Source organism: Plectropomus leopardus, chromosome 5 (genome assembly GCF_008729295.1).
Source record: "Plectropomus leopardus isolate mb chromosome 5, YSFRI_Pleo_2.0, whole genome shotgun sequence".
Classification (NCBI taxonomy): domain Eukaryota; kingdom Metazoa; phylum Chordata; class Actinopteri; order Perciformes; family Serranidae; genus Plectropomus; species Plectropomus leopardus.
Genome location: NC_056467.1, coordinates 11748302 through 11776206, shown reverse-complemented (window position 1 = coordinate 11776206; position 27905 = coordinate 11748302). Strand labels below are relative to the sequence as shown.

At 38.7% G+C, this 27905-nt stretch overlaps 1 protein-coding gene across 1 annotated transcript in view; it reads left to right on the top strand.

Moving 5' to 3' along the window:
• Window positions 1-509: 509 nt before the first annotated feature.
• The window catches only part of si (sucrase-isomaltase (alpha-glucosidase)), an 84802-nt gene continuing 57406 nt past the window's right edge, over window positions 510-27905 (top strand). The window contains 16 exon segments of the mRNA XM_042486938.1: window positions 510-524; window positions 4086-4209; window positions 5566-5651; window positions 6503-6623; window positions 8654-8763; window positions 9079-9230; window positions 12622-12793; window positions 13285-13384; window positions 13962-14074; window positions 14628-14753; window positions 16936-17067; window positions 17608-17727; window positions 22043-22156; window positions 22687-22771; window positions 24215-24332; window positions 27206-27377. Coding sequence (XP_042342872.1) covers window positions 510-524; window positions 4086-4209; window positions 5566-5651; window positions 6503-6623; window positions 8654-8763; window positions 9079-9230; window positions 12622-12793; window positions 13285-13384; window positions 13962-14074; window positions 14628-14753; window positions 16936-17067; window positions 17608-17727; window positions 22043-22156; window positions 22687-22771; window positions 24215-24332; window positions 27206-27377 — 1860 coding nt within the window.

The window sequence follows — 27905 nt, the reverse complement described above, 5'->3', positions numbered from 1 at the left end:
GTCTCTAGATAGTGAATAGCTCATTCAGTTGATCCTCCCCATTCTGTTTATTGGGATTACATGGACTGATGCCATCACCAAACTACAGAGTGCATTGGCATAGATGGATGGATGTCTGGCCATAGACACTGTACACAATTTAAACCATAGCTTTGCAGTCCTTTCTAGGCTGAGAAACTAAATAAACAGACAGTGCAGAGTTTATTCAGTTCCGCCTTTGAAGGTCGCAGAGACATGGTGGTGCTGGACCACACTGAACCTTCACTCTTTCCGGTCAACTAACAGACCTATAATTTCATGTTCAGAAACAGAACTCTGTTATACAACTGGAGACTGCCTCCCGTTATAGCTATTTAATCTCTGTCTGAGGAGACAAACAGGACTCCCTGGAAGAAGAGAGCTTGTATCCCAATGGGACCCTCCTGGCTAAATAAAAAAATAAAAAATAATTTGCTAACCAACTGCCGGCTTCAGATTTCTGTGGGTCCCAACATCTATCACAATGCAGGATGACCAGAGAGGAGGTGAGTGTTGTTCATCACTGCTGCTGACCTGCAACATGATGATGATTGTGGCATTGTGTTAGTGTCACAACAGAGGGTGCAGTCATCCGTCTCCCCCCACAAAGCCTAGTGAGCATTGTTACGAGACAAAGATGGGGCAAAATTGAGCAACAGTTACACGTAGTGACTCTAGGTCTAGGATCACTTGCAGAGCTTTGTAATGAGATAGCTTTTTCCCTTTACCCTGTATTTGTTAAAGACTTGTGTTCTATACAAATAATGTGTTAAAAGTGTTTTGTTCAAAATAGCCACTTTCTAAAGATGGTACTTGGTCCAATAAATCCTCATAACCCTCAAATCCACAATGGCTCGTATATGATATCCTACAAAAATGCACACTAAACAATTTGTGCTGTTTTGCAAATGTGCAAACCACAAAAACATTAACTTCCTTCATAATGAAAAATTATGTTAATTAATGTAAATTTACTGAAATTAGGTTTAGGCAAGTAAGGTTACTATAATTAGGTTTAAGAAAAGAGGAATGGTGAGGACATAACCTTAAAATTACTCAAAGTTCACTAAAAGTTCACATGGTTTTGAACTCTGGTCTCACTGCAGCATTCAGGATTGTGTCCTCATAATCTAAATACTTGGGTTATGCATGAATTACTGGCTCATCATTATTTGGGATATGTATAAATTTTGGTTCTTCAGTTTATGAATGAACAGTGCAATATGAATAGCCTGCCTTGTCATCATAAGCAATATTTACACACCTGTTTTGTCCAGTGTCTTGGTTTTTGCCGGGTATGTGGAAATCAGAGTCTGCTCTTAGTAACACCAAAAATACAAGAGGAGGGGAAACGTCTGCACTTATGCAATTCACGGTTTAGCTAGTGTTAACTAATAACTATATTACCTAACACGAAAACACAGGAGTCAATCATATTTATGGACTACAAGCAAATAACAGTTTTAGTTTTCAACTGACTCACGCTGCTCACACACCCTGAGTGATCAGTCCTCTCTCACCTACATAATCATTTGGCTGTTGAACTGATTAGGGACCAGATAAAATGCCATGGCAGCTACTTGACTATATATGACGCTGGAGCTGTTTTTACTGCTTTAATGAGTGAGAGAACAACCATTAACTTCAGTGTAACTTGATCCGCTGTTATCAAAGGGAGAGAGGAGACGGCCCATGGATTTATAGAAAAAAATCAGAAAGTGAGTAGCTAGTTTCAGAGTGCTGACTGACAAAATTACATCACAGGGGTAGAAATCTTGTATGTGTCTTGCAGAAAACAGTGAACCTTTTTTAAACATCTTACTAGAATGCCACCAAAGCCCGGAAATCCCGATGATCCGCATGTGATTAAACATGTTGCCACGCCTGATAGCGGCAACACATACAAATACAGATACAGCGATTGCAGTATCATCTGTTACATAATCATATTGTATAAAAATATACAAATAACAATTAATCTTTGATCACAGTGGTTTAACAATATATTAACACGCACATGTACATGCATGTGTGTGTATGTGTGTGTGTGTATCTGTGCACCTGTGTGTAAATGAGTGGTGATGTGGTAACAGTGGGGTAAAGATTACTCATGCTAAGTCAGCTTACATAAAAAGCAAAAAATACACAATAATCTTTGGGTAAATTATAATCATACAAGTGTACACACACACACACACACACACACACACACACACACACACACACACTCGGCTCTGTGGAATCAAACATGATGCAGGATTGATTGTAGCAAGCTGATGTGAGGATTTTAGACTGCAGTTGTTTTCTTTCACTGTAGATGGTTATCTAACATTTTATGGTTTAGGGGTCTGCATGCTCAGACTATTAAACGCACGCACGCACACATGCACGTGCACACACGCACACACACACACACACACACACACACACACACACACACACACACACACACACACACACACACACACACACACGCACACACACGCACACACACACACACACACACACACACAAACAATGCTGTAAAGGAGTGGTGAGCCCCTATGACCATAATACATCCTGTTGATTATAAGGTGCTATCTCACTTGAACTCAGAAGCACTTTGCCCTGAACATCGGAGAGAGCCGAGGTAAGACTGCAGCTGCAGGCTGTCTACCAGCTTAACTCAAAAACTAATCTTTATATTATAGCATTTGTTGATGATGAAACATGATTCACAATACCATGTTGGATGATTATTACTGTTATGCTAGTGTTTTGTTTTGGTTTTTTTTGTTTTTTATAAAATTACATGATTATGATTAATAAAAACTATCAAATTCAAAAACCAATACTGATTTCCTTTTAGCTTTCTGCAGCCTGCAGATGTTTGCATTATGCCATTCTATCCACATTACTATGGACAGACTGTGACCAAGTTTGTTAATGATAATGTTGGTTATGTGTAGCTCTTCGCCAGTAGAGTAAATAATCCACTGCCAATTGCAATGCAGCCCTGAGGAACAGATGTCTATGGAGGGCTTTGAATACTGATTTGGAGACAGATTTTTTTTTTAGTCAGATGTACACAGCACTGACACACTGTTTTTAGTCAGTCTTGAACGTAACTACAGGTGACAAACCTCCTCTTGGGCTGACATTAACGTTTAAGGATATGTCTCAAAGTAACCACTGAACTAAAGGTATTAAGTTAAAGTTCAAATGAGATATTAGATGATATTCTAAACTGCCTGCACTCATGGGAATCTCAACAGTGCGGCCATAAAGTGCCACTGATTTTTTTTCTAAGTGTGTGTGCATGTACACATATCCGAGTCTGTGTGTCTGGAGACGTAAAATGATATGCTGTTATGGGTGGAAGCTATTTTTGGGCACTTAGGCTGAATGGGAGACGAGAGAGGCTAAAAGGTTTGTACTGTATGAATGGGTCTGTTTGTGTGCCTCTGTGTTTCATTGCATGTTTGCAGGCGAATTTTTGTGATTCTGTGTGGTGTGCAGGGGGGGCATGCACACATTTGACACTCTGTCTCTCTCTTTGCCCTCGCCTGCTCTTCACAGCACATTAAACAGGATGGCTATAAGCCTCTCATTCACCCAAATAGACACATACCCACACACACACTGACATTCACCTTGTTTTTGTCTCCAAGAGTACACTGGAGTGAAGCCTAATTGCTTGAGTGATATGATGGGTGCCTTTGCAAAGACTGGGCCCGGCCTGTCGGGCAGTTTTGTCAACTCTGTTTTCTTTCTTTCTGTGTTCTTTTTCTTGTCTTTCCTCTGCGCTCTGATTTTTTCAATTTAGTTTTTTTTTAAACTTCAGAAAGCTTTTGCTGAATCCAAGGTTAATGCAAGGAAAATATATGTGTGTGTTTACTATAGTTTGGCTGTTTAATGCATGTGTGCGTGTGTGTGTCCCGCCAATGGGCCTCATTAAGCAGGAAAGTTTTTTTGAGACCTTCGAGACCTTGCCTTTAGTAAACTTGGTGTCATTATTGGGTGTTAATGATGTTGGCCTTTGTAATCACTCTCTGTGTGTATGTGTGCATTTGTGTGGTGTGTGTTAGATGGGGAAAAGGCGGTTCTCGGGTTTGGAGGTGACCCTCATGGTCATGTTCACACTGATGTCTGTGGCAGCCATCAGTCTCATAGTTCTGTTTGTCACTGGAGAACCTGGGGTCCTTAAAGACGGTAAGTGAAGATGTGTACACATGTACAGTAATGACTATGTAAACTTAAACATGCCCTGTTCCCCCTGTATTCAAAAAAAAAACTGTTAGCTAGCTCATTAAAAAATCAACAATGCATTTTATTGCATAATGTAGGTAATAATAGGTTGCTAACATATTTCCAGCTATAGTTAAAGAAGGCAGGCCTATAACTTTGTATTAGAGATGGGGACTTGAGTCACATGACTTGGATTCAGAAATTTGATGACTTTGGACATGACTTTACAAAAATTTAAAAAAAGACTCACAACTCAACTTGGCCTTTAACACCAATGACTCGTGTCTTCACTTGGACTTTTTTTTACTTGAAAATACTCAAAACCACCACCCAAGCCCAAGAAAAGATTAAAACATCTGTTAAGGTTAGTAATGTCGTATATGATGTCAACGCAGTCTTTTTACTATTTTACAACATTTACAGTTATGTTATAAAACAAGATGAGCAAAAAAAAAAAAAAAAACACCCCAGAAAATTCTCTTTCTGTTATGATAGTGCTTAAAAGTGATAAAAAGTGTAATGTGAGTACAACTTTTAAAAGATAAGTTGTTTTTTGTAAATTTCATATATTTTTACTTTGATGTTAAAATGACATCACATTTGATGAAGAATACATATGACTTGTTTAGGACTGGGGACTTGACCTTGGGTCTGCAGTCTTGATTTGGGACTTAAGTGCAAAGACTCAACATTTACTTGTGACTTGCATAAGAGTGACTTTGCCCCACCTCTGCTTTGTATTATTTTGGATCTAACAAAATGTGAAATTATAACTGATCCAAAAAAAAAAAAAATTAATCAACAGAATGAGTCGTTTGGATCTGCCCTTAAGAACACAAGGACACATTCTTGACAGCCCTATCGGCAGTACAACATCATTGTCAGTGCCCTTCAGAACCTTTACCAAATTACTGAATAATAAATCAATTTGATGATCAAAGATGGTCTCTTGTGTTAAAGGCCAATGTGAGGATGGGGGGGGGGGGGGGGCTTCATCATTGATAGGTAACAGGCTGGAAATGGGAAAGAAACAGTTGTTACCCATGGCAGTGCTTTGTTGATGTATCCTTCCAACTTGTACAAGGAGGATTTTGTTCTATGACAAAAATCAACCTACTGTGTCCTCTGCTCCCATCATAACTTAAGCCGAGGTCTTTGCTGAAATGACTAATTATGCAGTTTTGTTAAATTGGTTAGGGTTATTGGTTCATTGCTCACATGGGTATGAATCTTAAATAAGACTATTCAGTAGTTTAGCGTAATAAGATTTGGTTTTCACTTTGATTTTCTGTTTTAAGCAAAAATTTCATCTTTTGGCAGAAGCTACTGATACATTCGTTCCTCAGTGTCCCATCATTCCTCTGGCTGAAAGAGTAGACTGTTTCCCTGATGCTGGCGCCTCAAAGGTATGAGTCATCACCATCATTTCCAAGAATGCAAAATAATGTTTGTGGAGAAGGTTTACCCACAGACTGTAAACAGAATGAGCACTGAGAGTGAGTTGAAGTTTACATAATGACTGGTTCTTCTTACAACTCGATTCTTAGGCCTGTTTCACACAGCACGCATCAGCAGTGCGTGTTGGCAGCCTCGCCAAGCTGCAGCATGTTTCATGCTTGTGGTGTTCACAAATGCAGCGTTGTTGTAACGTCTCTGCTACATCGCTGCCTGCTGCTATGAGTACTGTATTTCTACATTCATAAGCACAAATTACCCTCATTTATGAAGTCAGGCAAGCTTCTGCATTGCCGGTAACAGGGGTCTGCAAATGTTTCAAGTAAAAATGCCTCGATCAGCAACTAATGGGATTATGGCCACAGAAATGTTGTCAGAGGGCTTTTATTTTGAAATGGAAGCAGGGCAGTTGGAGTAAAACAGACATCTTTGTATTTCCTCATCTCTGTGACAGAGAGGGACTTTTAAACTGCAGTAAAAGTATAAGTATATTAGAGTCAATATAATCATCAAAACACCATTTTCACTGTCTACTGCTGACAAACGTGCATGGCACATGTAAAAAATTGGCGAGCCACCATTTCTTTAGTGGTGATGTGTGCTGTGTGAAACGGGTTTTACTCTTTAAAATCATTATCATCAACGCTTCACTTGTGAACATTCTTCTGTCCCGATTACAATTATTAGTACAATAGTGACGATGACAATGATAATGATAATATTGTTTATAGTATAGCAGCAACACAATAATTGCAGTGAGGGTGATGATAGTGTCACTAAGATCATATTTTTACTTGCACAGCACGGATGTGAGCAGCGTGGATGCTGCTGGAGACCGCTGGATGAGAGAAATGTTCCCTGGTGTTTCTTCTCAACCAACCATGGATACACAGTGGAATCAGTAGAGGAGCCAAATCCTTATGGTAAATCCCTACTTCCCCTTTTTTCTACCCTGTACTCCCACTTATGCGGTCTCCAAGTGGTGAAAATATTTGGCTTGCCATTTAGTTTATTTTCTAATTCTAAATGCTCCAAATTCCTTCAATCTGTCTGTCTGTCTTCCTCATATCGTTCTTTCCTTTTTTTACGTATTTTGCCTAAGGCATGCTTTTCTGTGAAATATGACATGGATGGAATATCAGAAAACATGATTGACTTTGCAGCATGCAGGTTTTTCCATTTTCTGCTTGATTTCACTGCCTCGTGTGAACTCAGTTATTGTGTAAAAGCAAGAAGAAACATTTTATATCAAGTCTGAGAGGCAACATTTTCAGTCACAGAACTTTTTTAAAGAAACAATATTCTTGGGCTTGTTTTGTGTTAAAAAGGTGTTTAAATTGAAAAATGACAAATGCTTAGACTGAAAGAAAGATTATCAAAAAACAATAATTTCCTGCTCTGTCTGAAAAAACGTGTAATGTTACTCAACAGGGACTTTAACCAATACAGGAATAAAACAAAAGCACACCTTATATAATTCTAACTGTGTCCAACATTTTCACATGCTTTCTGCCATGGTATCGCTCAAGGCTACTATGCAAATTACCCACATTTAACTCAGGGGCAACTGTAGACTGTATAAGCATATTGCACCCTTTGATTATACTGGTAAATGGATAACCTGGAAATACATCTGTGCTTCAAGGAATTTCCATCCCAGTTCACCTGATTAATTGTTATGCATGGTGCTCAAACCAAGGACGATTGCAGTTTATTGTTTTTGCAGTTTACTTATCATTGTAGGAAAAATATATTTGTCATGTTATGACTATTAAATGTTTTTGTTTCTCAATGCATTTACATTGCTTGGATAACTACTGCGGGTGGTGTACAGCTCATCCAACTATTATTCTCAAGCGCTTGGATGTCAGTGGGACCCATTGTGATCATTAAATGGACTATTCATATTTAAGACCTCTTGAATATTAATACTGAATATCGCTGAGAGATGTTAAATAAAGAAATAGGTTCTTGGAGTCTTGATGTCATCATGATGTTGCAATGCAACTGGCGGCACATAAACCTAACCATAAAAATTACTGCAGTTTTACAGAGGGATTTGTGTGCAGCCTGATCTCACTCCTGTTTAGCTTCTATGTAAGGCGCACGGGGCTTTACACCAATTCAATGTAAACTGATCAGCATTAATATAAAATGCTGTTTACAATGTACGTAGTTTCAAGAGCATGAAAGTCTTATCAGAGTGCAGATGTACGGGTCTAACTAAAAGCGAAATTTAAGATAGGAATGCCGTGTTCAAGACCGCAAACCCCTTCTTACTACCGAGTTTATGCCAATGAAAGCAGGGTGGTTTCTTAGCAACATCTCCGAAACATAGACAAGTAGTTTTGTTGCAGAAACCTAACTATCGACCCCCTCACACTGCAAACCCCCTTCCATATCAAGATGCAAAAGCCCCCCTCAGCGTAATTTTAGTAACACCCAAGGACTCTGCCTCAGCAGCAAAATATAATGTGTAGTGAAGTAATCACATTACTCTATAGGTTAAACAAAGGAGATATAAGTGTATTTAATGAGCTCTATAAGGTCGCAGATTGTGTTAACTTGGACAGACATGAGTTGTATCAATCGTTCCACCTAACTTGCATCTATAACAAAAGAATATTAAATGTCAATCTAATACTTTAAATCTGTAACTAAAAACCTAAATTGTGACTTAAGTCATTTCTATGTGCAGTAGAGGACCTGGAAATTGTAGAGGAAACAACAGTCTAGTATAATCTCCATTTTTGCTCACTTGTTCTGTGTTTTACTAAAATAATGACCATAACATTACAACTCTAGTTCCATAACAAGATCATCATTTTCATCATTGTCATTTATGCTATATTGGGAATTCATTTGCTAAATGTAATATATATATTTCTTAAAATGAATATTTCTACCTGTTTCTAACCTTTCATAACCTTTTGCCATGTGTTTAATTTTGCAGTAACAAAAGCAAAACTGAAGAGAATGGCCTCTCCTTCCTTATTTGGAGCTGATATACAAGAGTTGTCATTTCACGCAGAAATGCAGTCAAACCATCGACTCCGATTTAAGGTACACACTGACAGACACCATCTCTGTGAAACACCTTGTCTGTTTGCACACACATATGCACTAACATACACACATACACATTTAGACAGCAAGAGAGGAAAAATGTGTGATAAATCTCGTCCAGTTGAATTTATTCCTAAAGTAGGCTTTTTTTTAATCAAAGCATGTTCAACACAAACGCTGTACAGAACAAAACGGGACAAAAATAACAACGTGCACAACAAAGTACAAATATGACCACGCGATACGAGGCGACACTCACACTGTGCCTGTACGGTTGTTTCTCTCCTCTCCCTCTCTCTGCTCTCTCCTCAGATCTATGATGCCCACAGGCAAAGGTTTGAAGTCCCCCATGAGCACATCAGCAGCCTCAACAGTAACCCCTCCAGCCCCATCAGCCACACACTGGAGATGACACACAAACCCTTTGGCCTTACTGTGCGCAGGAAGGAAAACAAAAAAGTCCTGTGAGTGCACACCGTGTGTGTTTCTGTGTGTCTGTGTGTGTGTGTGTGTGTGTGTGTGTGTTAATTGTGTATTTTGGTTGGACGGCAACAAGGTTGTTCATAAAAACTACAATATCACATTGTTTGCCATGTGTATAGTGAAGGAAATACAAACTACACATACTGTGCGTATTCAACAAAACAAAAATGTGCATCAAAGCACATACTGTATGTTTACTGTGTGCTGTTTACTGCAAATACTAGAAACACTGGGTGTATATTGTATGGCTGCAGCTATAGAGAAGATTGATGGTTGAAGCATATACTGTAGCGGGAGATTGTTTTGTTGAGTTTTATTAAGATGGTACTGCAAACTATGTTCTGTGTGGAAGTAATTCTGGAGGCAAAATACAGTAAGTGTGACTGTGCCCAAAAATATCATAAAACAATCTGAGCTGTTGAATATTTTATATCTCACCTCTTGTTTCTCCTCTTACAGTTGTTACTCAGCCTTCTCACAGCAGCCTTGTGGTATTGTCAATATTTTTACATTGATTTGTTGCGTCCGAATTGATGCAATTATGTCAGAAATCCTCCGTGCTGGTCTGTGGGTCACTTAATCTCATTGTCATGAATTATTCCCACATAATGACATGTAACATGCTGCCATGTTACATGTCAAGTTTCCCACAGCAACGACGTATTATGTTCATGTCAACCAGGCTACTTGGTTAGCCCTTGGCGACATCCCAGTGATCAATTACCCCTCAGTGCTATGTGCCCACACACATACACTTACTATTAGAAATTACCATAAAGGCATTAAACCATTATTACCGTTGATGCTACATAGAATATGACACTTTGTGAAACATGTGGCTTGTGAGAGCAAGTGAACAGAGTTTTTAATGACTAGGACGTGATGCACAGGAGTAAATGCCTTCTCTATGACTTTAATGACTAATTGTGTTTTGAACATCACTGTTTGCTGTGAATTAGAGCTGATAACCAATTATGGCCCATGACAATTTTCCTTGCAAGGCAAACACTTATCTTTAATTAAAATGACTCAGAAAGTTTTAATTTTATGGACAGGTGATATCTTTCTCTTCTGAACTAACTTAGACTGTTATCCATAAATGTCAATATTTGTTTTTTCTCCATGTACTCCAATGTGGTTGTAAAGCTAAATACCTGAGTTTCTACACTGAAACACTTAGATCATATGACAATCTTTGCCTTGCCTCACCCACTGGTGTACTGAGCAGCATTATATTTCTCAATACTGCCCATGACCTTCAACCAGGGGGAGTGAAATTGCTCTGGAGATTAGAAGTCATTTAAATAACTCTAACTTTGTTTTCCTGTCATGACCCTGGCTTTACAGTGCCACATGTTATGTGAATCACCATTATAACTAAGTGTTTGCTGTGTATTCAGGTGATGGGTCAGACTTTTGTTTTGAAGAGATTCTCTTTTTCTTAAGATTACACTTCATTATTCCAAAGGGTGGATTGGACACTGCCTAGGAACTAAAATCAATTCTGCGCTCAGTACAGTGGTTACTGGTAATCGCAGGAATACAAAATTCCACATTAACACCCATGCTGCCAAGTTAAGTCATCTTAAGGAGAATATAAGCATGTATTAAAGGAGTGTTGGCGATTGACCCCAACTGAGTTTCAAAGGGCTTAATGATATTTAACCTTGTACAGGAAAATAATAAAAAAGGTGGCACCAGCTAAAAGCATGTAATTTATCACCATTTTTATGTGCATGCTATTAATTTAATAATCCTGTTGTATTAAAATGCTTATACAAGCTGTTGGAATTGTAATTGGAAATCATTTGGTACAATAAAATTTGATATTTTAATAATCGCATGAGCAGCACATGGCCACTGAAAAGTATAGCGATAAGAGTTTATATATTGACTGTTCATATGATAAAAATTGTAGCAAGTCATCATTAAATGTTTATTAAGGGTTTAATTCTCCTGATATCCAAAGTTTTATTGATGTATGGAGAGAGTAATACTGCTACTATCATTCTGCCTTTTGACCTTTCTTGCTGGCAGGCAGAGATTCTGTCCTTGTAAAAGAAAAGCTTGTGCATAGACTCATTTGGTGAAAACAAATGTAGCAATTCTTATTTTCATCCAGTTGACTATGATTTGATTTGATCTGATTTATTTCTCGTTTGAGAACAAATATATAGAAGGTTTTACTTACATCGAACCAAATACTAGGGGTTTAAATTTAAACTTGAAACCACTGATTTCATCACTATACCACATTACATTGATTGTTTAGACAACAATACGATATTTGCCAATATCAACACAGTCTGCCATGATACAATTTAAATTAATTCATTCCTGCATTCAAAAACAACACATAAAAAACTGTAACTCGTTAAGTGCAGTAAAGTTTACTTTAAATTGACTCCACCAATCAATTTAGTTAGCTGAAAAAATCTTTATCATTTTAACCCAAACCATGATCTTCCCCAAAAACTGAAGGACTATTTGGCTCAAACTTTTCCCACACTGCAGATTTCTTTATTCTATCCACATCACCTTTTCGTGGCTGCCTCCCATTTTATGCCTGATGTTGCTTGACGGTTAAACAGAATTTCAAAATAAAGGCGTAACCTAAAAACGATGATATGGATGAATGTTTTCACTTTGCTTCGATGGTATTGGATTGTTGATTATTTAATTGACACATTAATCATGATGGATGGTAGGATTGCTGCACCTCTACCAAATATGTACATACTAAATTAAAATACCAAGATTAATGCAATAAAGTTAAATGAACAACTTCTTTTCATTCTGGTTCTCAAACATAGCGGTTCAACTCTAATTAACAGCGACAAATTAAACCGTCACTGTCATCATCGTCGTCCCCATCATTGTCATCATCATCGTATGACTAACAACTGACATAGAAACACCAAATAGACTGAAATAAAGACTGTGTGTACATTAAAATTCAATAACAATTTGTATTTACATAATTTACAACCTTTGCTTGTAAATTTTGTCTCTATTATCTTTGTTATGGCAGCTGCTGTATACAGCTTCAGCAAGCTCAGTATTTCAACTACCGGTGTATGTCTTTTTGAAGGCTAGAGAAATGCTACCCAGAGGGCTTATTAGAGCTTGATGGGATGGTCTGTCTTCCCCTTGTTTTGTTTTTTTCTTTTTACAACTCAACTCCTCCACACATCTTGTCTTGTTCCCACTCCCACTCTCCCTTCTCATTGCATCTCACTCTCACTTTCTTTCTTACCTCTGTCTCTCACATCTCACTCTCACCTGCTCTCTCTCTTTTTTCAGCATCCCTTTGCTCTCTCATACATCAGTCTGTCTTCTCACTTCGCTTTTTTTGTCCCTTAACACATTCAGGTTTGACACTACAATGGCTCCACTGGTGTTTGCAGACCAGTACCTACAGCTGTCTGCTAAGCTTCCATCTCATAATATTTACGGCCTGGGAGAGCATGTGCATAGACAGTATCGCCATGACACAAACTGGAAAACGTGGCCTATCTTCACCAGAGATGCTTTCCCTAATGGGGTGAGGAGAGCGTGCACACACACACACACACACACACAATCAAGATAAGATATTAAATGAACAAATAGGGCAACTTGACAGTATGCATGGTTAAAGACACACTTGTGTGCATGCAGATGTACATAAGAATAAAAAATAAACACAGTGTATCAGCATTTAAGGATATGTTAACCCCTACAATGTTTTTGTTTATTTTATTGTATTTTAATACTGTTGTACCAGATATATTGTGTGCTTAAAGGCTTACACTTGATAGGTCTACCAAGGGTGTATGTGTGTGCGTGTCTTTAAGAGCTGTATTTACTTGTTATGTTTACGTGTGCTCCCAACATGTGTATTCTCCTTCCCAAAGGGCTTATAATTGAATGCCTTGTAAGCTGATTAGGCAGTGAAGTCACCCCCTTAGCTTCATAAGTCTTCCACGTCCCTCCTGCGCCTCACACCTCTTTCGTATATCCCCTCATCCTTCTGTCTCTTTGCTTTCCCTGCAGGGAACACACAACCTCTATGGACACTATCCGTTCTTCCTCTGTCTGGAGGATGAGAGCGGAAAGTCATTTGGAGTCTTTCTCATGAACAGCAATGCTATGGGTGAAGATAATTACACACGCAAGCACACATGCTGAGATAGAGAAACACATGAATTCATGCATGTGCAAGCACACCAACAGTGTCACTGTCCTCAGGGAAGTCAACAGGGACACCCTAAAACTTATTAAAAGCCATTTCAAAGAAGTTTAAGAGCACATGAACCATCAGTTATGTGTCCTCCTCCTAACAAAAATGGATATACTGTTGCCTCAATCAAAAAATTGTGCTGTCAAATCAAAGAGAATATTGCATGGCTGTTTTATTCCATGACAGCGATGACTGAAAGCAATGGGAATGCCCGCTGACACGTTTCTCTTGCTCATGTCTATAGTCTCCTGATATAAAAGCTTTTTTTTTTTTTGCCGTTCATGGATTGTTTGAACTGATACACTGACGATGTATGTTTGCTTATGTGTGAAGCAAAAGTCTGCAAAAAAATTAATAAATAAAAAATCAAAATCAAAGTATTGCTAGTTCACAGATGTTTGAGAGGGCATTTAAGGGTCATGATTTATAATTAGGAAAGGAATTTAGATTAGGTTTGAAGCATTTCCATTTTTTTGTGTCTCTTTTTCAGAGGTGACTTTGCAGCCGGCTCCTGCTGTGACCTACAGGACGATTGGAGGAGTCCTTGACTTTTACATTCTGTTTGGAGACACACCAGAACAAGTGGTGCAGGAGTTCCTTGTGGTGAGACACTCAAAAATTACTTGATTTTTTTTTTTTTTTTTACAATGTATACCCTAAAGTTGTCAAAAGGATTGATACTTTGATTTATTTTTGATATTAACTATAACTAACTATATTATTTCTATTAATTACATATTCAGCAATATCTATAGTATCAGCGCAATTTAACAAAATAGATCAAAAATCTGATTTTCAACACAAGGCTACATAAATGAAACAAATAATAGTGATTGTTTTGCTGTTGTTTTGTGACTTTTGTGCGGGTAATTTCAAAAGACAGATAGAAAAAAAGGAAAAATAAAATATTAGAAAGAAAGAAAGAAAGAAAGAAAGAAAGAAAGAAATGTTCGGAGAGGGGGGGGGGGGGGGGTAAAAGGGGTATTGAGTATATATTTTTTAAGAGTTTAAAATTTTGGTATTGGGACAACATTAATGTTTACTGTATATGAGAATATACAAGCACCAGTTTCTGGAAAGTCCATTGTGTAAAGTAGTTTGAGACTTGTCTTGGCACAGTAATTGCATTAACAATATGTCCAATTTTGTTGTCCAGCTCACTGGCAGGCCTGTCATTCCTCCTTACTGGGCCCTGGGTTTCCAGCTCTCTCGATGGGATTATGGTAGCCTGAGTGAGGTCAAGAAAACGGTGGAGAGGAACCGTGCGGTGGCCCTCCCATATGTAAGATCCTGTCTGCTTCCTTGATTTTCCGTTTTTGTTGTTTTTTTTTTCAGGCTGTTTATACGCAATATGTCTGACTAACTGCCAATCTTAAAATTGCTATCAGGACTATTGGTGTCACTGCAGTGGTCACTGTTTGTAAATCAGTATCTCAGTTCTATGCTGTAAATCTCAAGCATATATATATATATATATATATATATATATATATATACATATCACATTTTGTTTGTGCAGTGTTTGTTATGACCATATAAATGCACAATAAATTAATGTAAAACTAGGTTTAAGGCAAGGCTTGATGTTCATTTGGCTCTGACACCATGACAAAGACAAATGGGCAATCCGAGGACCTACATGACAGAATCCACCCAAAGTAGTAGTAGAGGAAGCATGTTATCAATTATCAGTTCGCGACAGTCTGGAAAATTAAGATGCGTCCTTGATTTTCTTTGCAAAGCGAGGAATGCAAATTGGGGACACAACAGAGGCAGGTCTTTGATTTTAACCTTAGATGTCAAATGCTGAGAGACGTTTTAAGGATGCATTTCAAAGACCAAATGTCTGAAGTCATGTGACAATGCATAGTACATGCATTGGGGTTTTTTTTAGCTGCTACCACAGCTGGAAATCAATAGTTCACCTTGCACACCCCTTGTTAAATTTGAACCACTCATGCACTACTGTGTGGTTCCAGAGGCAAGAGCCTTAACCACTACACTATCTGTGAAGACGTGATATGAAGGTTGAAGCAGGAGTTCGACAGACAGTCAGAGTGATAGGGATGGCCTTTAGCTTAGACGGGGTAATCCAGCTTTCTGTCAAATAATGGAGAGTCTGCTGGGCTCCATAGGTTCAATCCCAGGACAACTATTTTTCAAGCGTCACTGAATGTTAGCGCTGATCAAAGATCAATCGACCGAGTTCCTTTCATTATCTCATTCATCCTGATCTGAATGTTAAAACTACTCTAACACCTCTTCCCTTCCGAGACACTTGATAAATACCAGTTCTGGTTGACATTTTCTTGGGAATGAGCCTTACTGCTTATCTTCGTCTAAGCTCATGAAGAGTAACTGTATAAAGTCACTTCCAAACAGAGCAATGATGTTTGATGTACTCCCCATTCCTTAATTACGAAGGTAAACCCCTAATCCAAATATTTATAACACTTCAACTGTATCAAAACTCAGCAAAGACTGCGCCAATCAAGGACACAGTTTGAACTTTGCCATATTTAAGGATCAAATGCAAACAAATTTCCAACCCATCTCAATATTTCACTCTGATATTCTCCAATCTCTCTTTCATATCCGAAGACATTAGGATGCAGCTGCTTCCTCTCCTGCCCTACTCAGGGACATATTTGATAACCATTAGATAGACCACAGAGGGCATTATCACATTCTCCCTAATATGTCTGGAGCTGATTACCATTAGAGGAAGGATCTGGCAGAGGCTTCCAAACCATCTGCTCTATCGATATGAAGTAGATTTTGGCAGACAACAGACAGACAGAGAGCAAGCATAAAGTCACACCCTGAGAAAAAAAAATAATGTGCTAAAATTCCCATTGTCCTCCCAAGGTTTAGCAGCACATTAGCCAAGTTGTTAGCACTCAAATCAGGTCTCCAAAATTCCAGCAAAGGCAGGTCAGACAAGCTAGCAGTTAATTATTTATTTTTTTGTGTGATTTTTTATCCTACGAGAGGCTCAGTGCAAATGCTTAATAGAGAGTGTTTATTAGCCATGTTGCGATGGGAATATTCTGTGTTTGGATGATGCAATAAAGCCATATTGATGCTGAATTTTACTGGATGTGTCTATGTTGAGCACAAAAGTGGAGGCATGAGTGGGTATTTTAGAGTCACTTTTAATTCCTTGCATTAATGCAAGATGCAAATATTATTTTAATACATGGAAGTCACACCAGCATTTTTAGCATTTCCAATTAAGCTTTGAATATCTAATGACATTCAACCCATTTGAAGTAAACTCATCAAGGTATTCATATGATATGCAGTTTTCTGAAAGATCATTTCAAAGCAAGACTAGGAAGACTAACTTTTAGTTAATAATTTGAATTTCTTTCCCCTTAACTAAATATTAATAGGAATTTCATGTGCAAGAAATGGCCATACACTAAGCATTTTTCTTTCTTTTTTCTTTTCTTTCGATGCAGGACATTCAGTACACTGACATCGACTACATGGAGGATAAGAAAGATTTTACTTATGACAAAATCAAATTCAACGAGCTGCCTCAGTTTGCCGATTACCTTCATGAGAAGGGACAAAGATACATCCTCATCCTGGTAAGAAGCACTTCAAGCAACTGTGTATCTGACACTTTAACAAGCAATGCAACCTTTGAGCATCCCTGTGCAACTACACGTAATCAGTTCACCTTGCATTTCTGGGTCCTTTATTGTTTGGCAGTTTTATATCTTTATATTACTGACAAATTGTTAGCTGCTATGATGTCCGGTTGATATTCCAGGTGTAATGAAGCTTGGCAGATCTACTTTCAACAATAGAAGCTTGCTTTCACATAAAAGTAAATTCCATGTCAAGTCACTAACTGCAGTAATAACGACTTAAACAATGGGGCTAAAAACGTTGAAAGAGGTTTATTGCTTCAGGGATAAAACCCATAATGTTGCCACTTGAACATGATGCAGCATTATGTTCTTTTACTTGAGTTAGCCACACCAACCAACCAGTGAAATACAGCACTTTCAAAACTTTAATTATATAGATATTTTAGTTATGTAGTAGCAGCATATGAAACAAAACTTGATCTGTAACATTTGTGCCCTTTCATATTCTTATGAGTGCGTTCCTTCACCCTGCAGGATCCTGCAATAGCCACCAGTAAGAGAGTGGGGAATACCCCATATGGCTCCTATGACCGTGGTACTGAGAAGAACGCCTGGGTCACTGAATCAGATGGAAAAACTCCTCTGATAGGAGAGGTGAGCTTTATTTTGGGTGCAAGAGAAAACTGATGCATGCATATAGATAAAACAATACACTTAGTGGCCCATTGATTAGATACTTATCTCCATTCAAGCAAAGATTTCCCTCCGCCAGATAGTAATGTCTCTTTATCACCAAGCTTCCATCCCATATACATCCACTGTCTGCATCTTGTGTAAAGGGGTAATCACAGTGATGTTCAGGTCATGAGGATGTGAAGTATACATGGTAAAGCTTAATGATGCATAGGTGTTAAGTGTAAAATAGGTGGTAATCATTATGGTCATACATTCATATACTACAGCAAAGCCACATGGTAAAGGAACGAGCCATAGGTTTGCTTTCTTTTCCACTTAGCATTACAAGTGGCAACAGACGTGATTTAAACAACCTGAGCAGGGCATGATTGTTGCAATATGCACCATGTCTGGCATCTCAGGAGCTGCAAAACAGCCAAGCCATTTTTTTTATATTTTTTTTACAATACAGCATATGGACTTTACCCAGACTAATGTGGTTAACAAAATGTATTCAGTCAGAAGTCCCCCAGCAGTCCTTTACCAACTTGTGCCAAGACTTGCTCTAGGATAGGTTTAACAACCTTATTATCAGACTGAACACTGATGTTGGAAAATTCTTCATATTCTCCCAATAAACTCACTGACAGGTTAGGAGGAAATCATTATCATCTTTGGGCTCATATGTAAAGTCTATAACATTGATATGCAGAAAATCCCTGTGCATCACCACTCCATGCTTCAATTCCTCAGTTGTATTCAACCAAATTTAGTATGTTAAAACAGCCACTATACAAATGACTAAAATGTCACCTACTCTTTAACCAACTGATTGGTCAGAGATTTTTATTTATTTTTGTAATTCTTTGCAATGAGAATGTTGCACTATGATATAAATGTGTCTGCACCTTTGCCTTTTTTGTTTTCTCAAAGAATTGAAAAAACATCCATTTATTTGCAAAAAGACCAACTATCAATTCCTACATTTACACATGCTGAACAACAACAATGGAGGAGAAATTAATATGGGCACAAACCACAAGTTTTATATTATATAAATTCCATGGATAACAATAAGATATTTCCTGATATCACAAGGTGCCATGATATGATTTCGATTTGATTCATTTCAAGGACCTGCAATTGATATGAACCATTATCAGTAAATGTCATAATTGTTGTTTTCTTGGCAGCTTGCCTTGTCTGCCTGACACTAGGCCGCCTGCACCCTTTGAATGTTCAGATAGGAGCTGTGCTTGGGCAGAAATGGTTACCAGACGTGTTATGGGAATTCAATTTAAAAAAGGCGGATCGCAAAGATGATGATATGTATCGATGTTCTCGCTTTTCATCAATGAGACTGGATTGTCCATCATTGAATCAATATATCTATCCACATATATATTGTTAGACCCATAGATATTAATAATGCTTACCAAATAGACTGATGGGTCTGTCCTTACTCCCTACATGCTGCAGCCTTCCCCTCAATTGCCAGAGGAAGTGCTCTACCTTGGGCCAACAATTGTACATCCGTAGATATTCTGTACAAAAGCAAACCGAGCTAGAAAAAAATTATTTGGTGTTCACACAGCCTCATGAAAGTCACACCAGCAATTGTCCGACCAATTAGAATTTGGTCGGACAAAACAACATGGTCAGACGAACAAAGCAATTTACCTTTACAGGAGCACATCATCCCATTAATTCGCCAACCGACCACAACAGGTTGTCTCTATTCGATTCCACTTTGTATCAGTTGTAAAGGCCTGTAAAACTGCTTTAATTGTACATGAAGTGTTTTGTGGCGTGTTTGCCCGAAGCACCAATTGAGCCTTGTTTTGTACAATGTTGTTGCTGAGGTACACAGTCAAAGTCAAGCGTTTGTAAAATTAATACTCACGATTCCAGGAACTCTGCAAAACAAGGAAAAGAGCCCAAGGATAGCCAACAAAGACTCATCATAAATAGAGAAGCATGTTGGTGAGAATTCTCCTGAATGTATTTAGGACCATGCCGAATCCATGACACATGGAAATTAAACTGCACCGAAGGTCTGCTTTGCCACCGAGTATTTGAGTCTATGCATTATACAATATATCATGCAACATAAGCATAAATATGCAGTTGCTGTGTGCACTCCACAATCTCCATCAAACTATAATATTCCCTAATGGAAGTTCAAGCCTCTGGTATGTTATTTTTTGATCCTTCTCCCCATAGAGCACATGTTTTAAAAGCTCTCCCCTGCAGAGAGGGGTAGAGGTGGGGGTGAAAGTCTGTTGCTCCCATGCTTTTATAGTGTTACTTTTGATTATACACACGATTAAGCACAGTCCCTCGGCTAATCGCTTTTTCATGCTGTTTATAACAGGTCAAACATATGCATTGATTCCGCATTAGTGTTTAATCTTAAAATGTTCTGCATCGCCGCATCACAGATTAGGTGTGTGAGTGTGTTTGTGTGGGAGAGACAGGGAATGAAAAAGTCTGCGTGTGCATCTCTGTGTTTCCATTTCTCCAAATGAGCAGCTATTCTTGGTTGTTTGTGCTTTATGTCTGTGAACACGTGCACTTTAGGATGATAATTGATTCTGATTTATATCCATATGAATATATGTGTCCTGGTTATGAAAACAGCGAAGGTCTTTTTGAAATGACCCTTTGTGGTGGCTGTGTCAGTGATAAAGGAGATACAGAGACAGGCTGGTATTTATTCTGCTTTTAGGACGGCTAATTGCTTGCAAAGATGAGGATAAAAGCTTTTCCTGGTGGCCCATATGTTGCAGTGTGTGAGAAAAATCATAGCAGGACCTCAGTCACACAGATGTACATTTCTGTTTAGAGCACAGAGGCAAAAAATGTCTGGGAGTAAACAAAGCAGCAAGGAGAGAAAGGAGTCCCATGTGGCTTTAAAAGGTAGGAATGACAGACAGAAACATGGGCGGAGAAACAGGCAGGTGCAGGAAGACAGACAGTCACAAATAATAGATTAGAGAGCAATGCACTGGGAGACAGACTGGCTGTCTTTCAGAGTAGTGGAGTGACAGGGAGGTACACAGGAAGTCAGCCACAGTGAGAGACAAGAGACAAAAAGACAGATTATCAGGTAAAAAAGGGACAGACAAGATGGAAGGTGGAAATAGACTTTGGAGCAGAGGCAGGCGGAGGGACAGATAGAGACAGGTAGATGAAAAGACAGACAGGTAATGGCATAGATAGGCTGACTGACAGACAGAAGAGCATAAAAACAGACAAATAGACGTAAAGATGGAGTGAGATATGCAGCTACAAATGCCAGCAGATTTGTTGAACGCGTTTCCAGGCGTGTCAGTATTAGTAAGCAGCTGGAGGCGTCAGAAAGACAAAAATCTAGAGTTAAAAGAAGACAGGAACTACTGGGAAAAGGAAAGATTGCTGTGAGGGACTATCAATAAGATTACAACTGTGAGGGACTATCAATAAGATCTGACCTTGGAGTTCTGACCACCTGCCAAAAACATCTGCCCGTAAATTTATGTGTGTGTGAGCACGTGAGCGCACACAAGCATGATTCATGTCTTTGCCACAAACTGGGCTGTAAAGTTATTGGCAGAGGAAGTAAAGGTAAAAGATAGCTAGCATGGAGCAACCTTGAAATTTAATATCTACTGTGCTCTACAGAGGGGTAAATGCACACACACACACGCACATGCACGCACACACAAAATCTCCGCCTTTCCCTGTAGATTAATCATTTTTCTCAATACATGTCATTAAGGACGACTTCTAACACACAGTCACGTCTAGAGATTTCTATTGCATTATCGATTTCTCCTCTCCTCTGTTCTCTTCTTCAACTCTTCTGTTTCTCTATCCCCTTTCTCCTTTGCCATCTCTCTCTGTCTCATCAATCCCGCCCCCTCCTGCGCTTCATCTCTCCTCTGTTCTCTTTTTTTTGTCACTTCCACATCTCTAAGCTGTATCTCTGACATTTCCATGGTCCTAGCTTTTGCATCTTAGCCAATCATGCCCCATCATGCTGTCTACATGTACACTTTTGTGTAGGCTCGCTTCTTGCCTAATTAAAGACATGTTGCAGATGCTTTTCAAACTCAAATAAAAAGGATTTTAAAAAATGTATTAAGTCCTGTCAAAAAAAGTACAACGCTGTGCTTTGCCAAAACAATACTTGAAGTGAATATTGTCAGCAGGGAGGCTCACATAGCGATGCCAAAATAATGTTCTCAGAGTTTTACTCCAAAACTATTAAAAAGTGCTTGTAAAAACACGACTTGCTTTCTCTCCCCTTCAGGTGTGGCCAGGAGAGACTGTGTTTCCAGACTACACCAGCCAAAACTGCATCGACTGGTGGGTTGACGAGTATGAGCGATTCTCCAGGGAGATCAGACACGATGCCCTCTGGATTGTAAGTCAATTTTAAAATACATAAAATGAAGGTGTGTATTCACTGATTAGCTGCTCGCCAACCCAAAATCCAGAAACCCACATTATTCCGCAGCCAATTGCTCATACACCGGAGCAGTGAGCTTAATTTTTTTAATCTTCTGTGGCAATTACTTCACTGTGTGTTGAACAACGGAGGCCAATAAAGAGCACCAAATACAGGCTGACACAAAAACAGGCTGAAATTCATAATATGCTGTTAATGGTTCCTCAGCTGAAAATCTGGATTTGGCTCACTTGTTATTCAGGGTGTTTGCTGCAACACACTTAATTTCACATCTTACTTCAAACACTCTTGCTCAACCCAGGTCACTCTGTGTTTACCCAGAAAAAAAAGCAGATGTAAATAAATTTTCCTTTCAGCATATGATCACCTTAGTGAAAGAACCCTGAATTCACAACACTGTTATGTTATGGTATGGCATAAATAATCGTAATTTTAAGTTAAGATGATTGTGTTATGTCAAACGATGTCCTCTGATGCACTTGCAGGATATGAATGAGGTGGCTAATTTCAAGAAAGGATCAAATAAGGGCTGTGCTGACAACAAACTCAACTATCCTCCCTACACTCCAAGTAAGAGTGATTTTTTTTAAATGTTATGCACTGTAATCATACTAAATACTTGCTTTTCTTGAACAGTTTTTTTTTGGGATGTATTGGCCACACATCAGTACTGGCTGATATTCACCTTGCTGGCTGCCATCACCCTATCAGCAAATAAGATGGCATTCACCGATGGCAGCAGCTGACGTTTTTCTATTGTGTCACATCAGTTTTGTGCAGACAAAGTAGCAGGGCTTCAGACTAACAGCTTCCAGAAATCCCAGGGACAAAAGAAGATGTGTCTGGGATACCCTCAGGATGAAGGGAAGCAGTAAAAATCTCTATCGACAATAAAACAAAAGGATGTTTATATTGGCAGAAGGAAAGCTATGATAGAGTTATATTTTGATGTGTTCAAGATTACAACATTCTTATGATGTTTTCAAATGTTATCTTGTAAAATATAGTTTCTGGTAAGAAACTTGAATAAATGCAGTTGTTTGAAGTAAAAATGTGTTGATATATTCACAGCAATAAAAAATTAGAGAGAGGATTGTGATTTTTTAAAATATATTTTTATAGTAAAAGGCTTTAGAAGTAGTAATTTTAAAAAATAGATTTTTTTAGAGGTTATTTTATTATTATTTATAGTTCATTTAGAGGTTCTTTCATAAATATGATTGATTGAAATTGTACCCATTCAAAGGCAGTGTAATGAAGGGACTTTAAAATAGTTTTAGATTATTTTAATATAGCATAGATTTTTTTTGGTCTCTGGCACGAAAGGAGGAAAAAAAGAACAACAAGAAAAACATTGGTATGGGCTATCAGCCGAATTCTTATTTTAAACATCTGTATCTGCACAGAATTATTATAATAAATGCATCCCTAGTTTTACCATCAATGTATCTGTTCCTTCAGAGATATGGTTGAGTCTCAAAACTTTGTCATGGTGGCCTTTTTTACAAGTTTGTCCTTGCTTACAAAACAAGCATAAATCTACTGTTCTACAAAGAAATAAGGGGATGTGGTGGGATTGCAGCTTGAAGCCCAAACGCTCTGCACAAGTTGATAAATCCAGCACAATAGCTCATAAAGTAAGTTCAGGTCCAGAGGAAAACTCATCTAAAATAGTGGGTCCCTGGTGAGGAATTTCGAAAATGACTCTTTGCCATGTCTTTTATTCCGACTGTGTCCCAGACAGGATGATCATAACTGGAAAAGGCATGCTCCCTTGATGCCACCTTTTTATTGCACTCCTCCTTAGTCATCCTCTTCCTCCATTGCTCTTTCTGTCTCTCATTTCCTCATTGTTCCCAGTTCCTATTGCGGTATATATCAATGTCTCTTGTTCCTTATGTCCCCTTCTTTTTCTCTTCTTCCTTTACTGCATCCTATATTTTGTATTCATTCCATACCTCCTCTAACCTTAGCCCCATCTCTTTACCTCCTTCATCTTTTCTCTCCCCCTAGAGATCCTGGATGAGGTGATGTACAGTAAGACTCTGTGTATGGATGCCAAGCAGGCCTGGGGGGACCACTATGATGTCCACAGTCTGTATGGCTACTCTATGGTGCTGGCTACTGAAAAGTGAGTGCATTCACAATGACAGAGGGACTTTGGCCAGCTTGTGCTACAGAGGCCAACTTGCTGCCACCTCTTCAGAGCAATGAGGCCATTGGCGAGCTCAAAATACACTGTGTAATATCCGAACAGTGTGACACACAAAATCTTTAAAAAACAAATGCAGCAGAATCAGAGGTTATTGAAAAATGGCAACAGAATTATGGAGCTGACAGGAAGAAGAAAAAAAAAAAGTGCAACAGAGTCAGTACGGTGAAGCCCAGTGACTTATGCTCTCCGCTAAATCACAGCATGTGACTCTTGCAGACCATTTGCAAGTTGAATCCCATGTGATAAGTGCAGAAATATGTTTTAATGAGCCTGGCTCCCAGGGTGAGTGAATGAAATTCTCATCTGGGTCTGGCGCTAAAACTGTTTTTAAGGGCCCATTACTTACACAAACCTACAGAGAGGCATCGGTGTGATTATAGGATATAGTCATTGAAACATAGAAATTGATGAAGCATTAAGTAGGTCTAAGTCGATTGAAGCTTTATTTATAGATATATAGGCATGGTGCTTATACATTGGTATTGATATAGGGAACTACATGGGCATCTGCAAGTTGGAAGGACACGCTCGCTTGAACATTTGGCCCGTTATACCAGTTCAGTGTATGCTTAATGCCGTGGGCATCGTGCATGCAGGTGGCATACCAGTTTTTCTATGTCTTCTAATGAAGTTATGCTAATGGATGTAAAGCTCATTAAGTTACATTAAGTATGCTACATAAAGTTTGCCTCGCCTCTGTAACTGTGCTCCAGTACCACGCAAATGATGATATTTTTATGACAGAGGTGGTTCTAAAATGCAGCCAATCTCTGTTTCCATCACAAAATCCCAAACAAGCACAGAGCAATTTGAAAAGAGAATAGCAGAGGAGGTTCACAGGAGCACAACAGAGCCATCCTTCAAAGATTATCAAAATAGTATAGTCAAGATAGGCAGCCTGGCACCAGAGCAAGTGCTGCACAAAACACAAACCACTTAAATGTCACGGAGGTATAAACGCTGCAGTCACATTTATCTTAGTACAGGAATTTCTATAGTCTCAGAGCCCCCAGCTAGTCATTTCACACAAGGCTAAAGTTGGCATCAGTTGCCAGAATTTTAATATGCACTAATGGTGATGGTATGGGAAACTGCATCAATTAGAAAGCAGCACATACCTGCACTAATGGGTTTTTGGCTGATGGAAAATAACACCCCGTGAAACTAAACAAATGCAACACACACACCCTGATGCAGAGAGAGATCATATGTTGCGGTTAAAAGTCAAAAAGCAGCAAAAACTGTAACAATATTGATACATTAAACTTCCCCTATAGGTTATAGTGTATCTCACATCAGGTTCCTTTTTCTCCACTTAGTGGGATATTCTGCAGCTATTTCCTGCTGATTCATCACAGTCATAAGCTTCCAGATGCATCTTAGATGCCAATAAAAAAATCACTGCATTTGAATAAAATGCCACTGTAACCTTTCAGGTGTTACTGTTTTCTTGACGGTAGCCTCAGCACTGCTTAGTACAGTATCTGCAGAGGCAGAGGAAGAGATTATTTCACAAAGATATTATTATGGCACAGTATTCTGCACACCATTTTTTTAATGTTCTTTGTGACATCTTAAAGGTTGCAATGACATTTGGCTACAAGACCGCCCACTATAACATATAGACATCCATTGCACATTGATATAAAGAAAAAGGTGTTTTTTTTAAATGTCAGATACATTGTTGGGGTTTCCTGTTGCTCCTAAATTAGAAATAAAATGACAGTTTAAAACATTCCATATGCTGGAGCAATGTGTGGGATTAGTCGAGTAGTCAATTAAATGCTTCCACCCAGAAATACTAGTTGGTCAAACCTATTATGAAAAGTCTTTTAATATTTGATATGCAGCTACAAATGCCAGCAGATAAAGTATTTTATGTTTTAATAAAGTATTTTATGCATCGGCATTTGCCTAATGAAAATCCCTAATGATTTTTTCACCTTAATATTGTTTTCAATACATGTTATTTGGTAGCTTTTAACTAATCAAATGTTGTTTTGTAGGATAGTGTGCAATGTTCATAATGCACAGTGCAAAAAGCCACACACTTCAGTAGCTAGATTTCTGAGTGTTTTCTTACTGTTTAAGGTTGAAATTTCCATTTAAACATCAAAGAAATTAATTGTTCAGAGCAAACTAAGTATGGTGAATGGCTGTCACTGAAGCCCACCTCTTGATTGTAGAGAACTGACTGCAAAACAAATATGGCTTGTTTTACTAATGGCACTTCCTGGTGTAGTTTTTCTCATCACAACATACGTACACAAAGACACACATGAGGTATGCACAGAAGGAAAATATAATACTTCCATACACATGGTCACGCAACTGGGCTCATGCAAATACACTGGAGACCATAAAATACCAGCCCCTCTGAAGTCCACTTGCTGACTCACTCCTTTGGTAATGAAGCTAGCTCATCTTTCTTTTGTCTCCTCCCTCCTTTTCTCCCTCTGTCCACTAATTAAAATGTATTATTGGCAGGAGACGCATTTCGTAAACATCATCAAGGTTTCGTATTGTCATGGAAATCAATGCTGCTTCGATTTCCCTCATCACACAAAATAATGTACAACAGGAAAAGAAAAGTACAACTAGCTCTGGTTTTGTCCCATCTAATATCTCTCTATCTTGCTCTGTGACCATATATTTTTGTGTGCTCGATATCTGTTTCTCCCCTGTGCTGTTTGAGTCACCCTTTCTCTTTCTGTCCCTGTGTCCTTTTTATCTCAACGACCTCTTTCTTTCTCTCTCCCTCTCCTCGCTGCCTCCTCTCCCTCCCACAGAGCTCTGCAGCGTGTGTTTGGAGGAAACCGTACCCTGATGTTGACCCGCTCCTCCTTCCCAGGTGTGGGAAAATATTCGGGTCACTGGCTGGGGGACAATGCTGCCAACTGGAACGACATAAAATGGGCCATCCCTGGCATGCTGGAGTTTGGGCTCTTTGGAGTTCCCTATGTGAGTAGCAAACCTTCACGGAAGGGCAAATACTGTTCATTTTACACTTAAAGTAAGTGAGTTTGACAGGAAAAAATGTTTCTACCTGGTTGCCATGATAGGGCTTAACAGGACTGCAAGGAGTAATCTCTTCAGCCTTTTACTTGAGCTACTGATTCACACATCACATCAGAAAGTCCAGATTTAAGAGTTTAATTTGGACCTCATTCTGAGCCTTTTTACTTTTATTGTCACAGCACACCTGCAGAAGAAAAAGTTATGTTTGGTTTGATTTCAATTGCCCATAAATGTGGGCAAAAGAAAAATCCCAGGCACCCAAAAGCTCTATGCAGTCTGGTTCATTTTTTAGCAAATATCCATTAACATAGGGACATTTCACTTGCGGCTCAGATTCCCCTCAGATATTAATGAAAGAGACAGAAATGCTGTTAGGTATGTAGAACACTTGTATCATACAAAAAAAAGACCTTGTTACAAATCTTAGAAAGTTAAACCCACAGCTCTTATTACGCATTTTAGTTAACATGT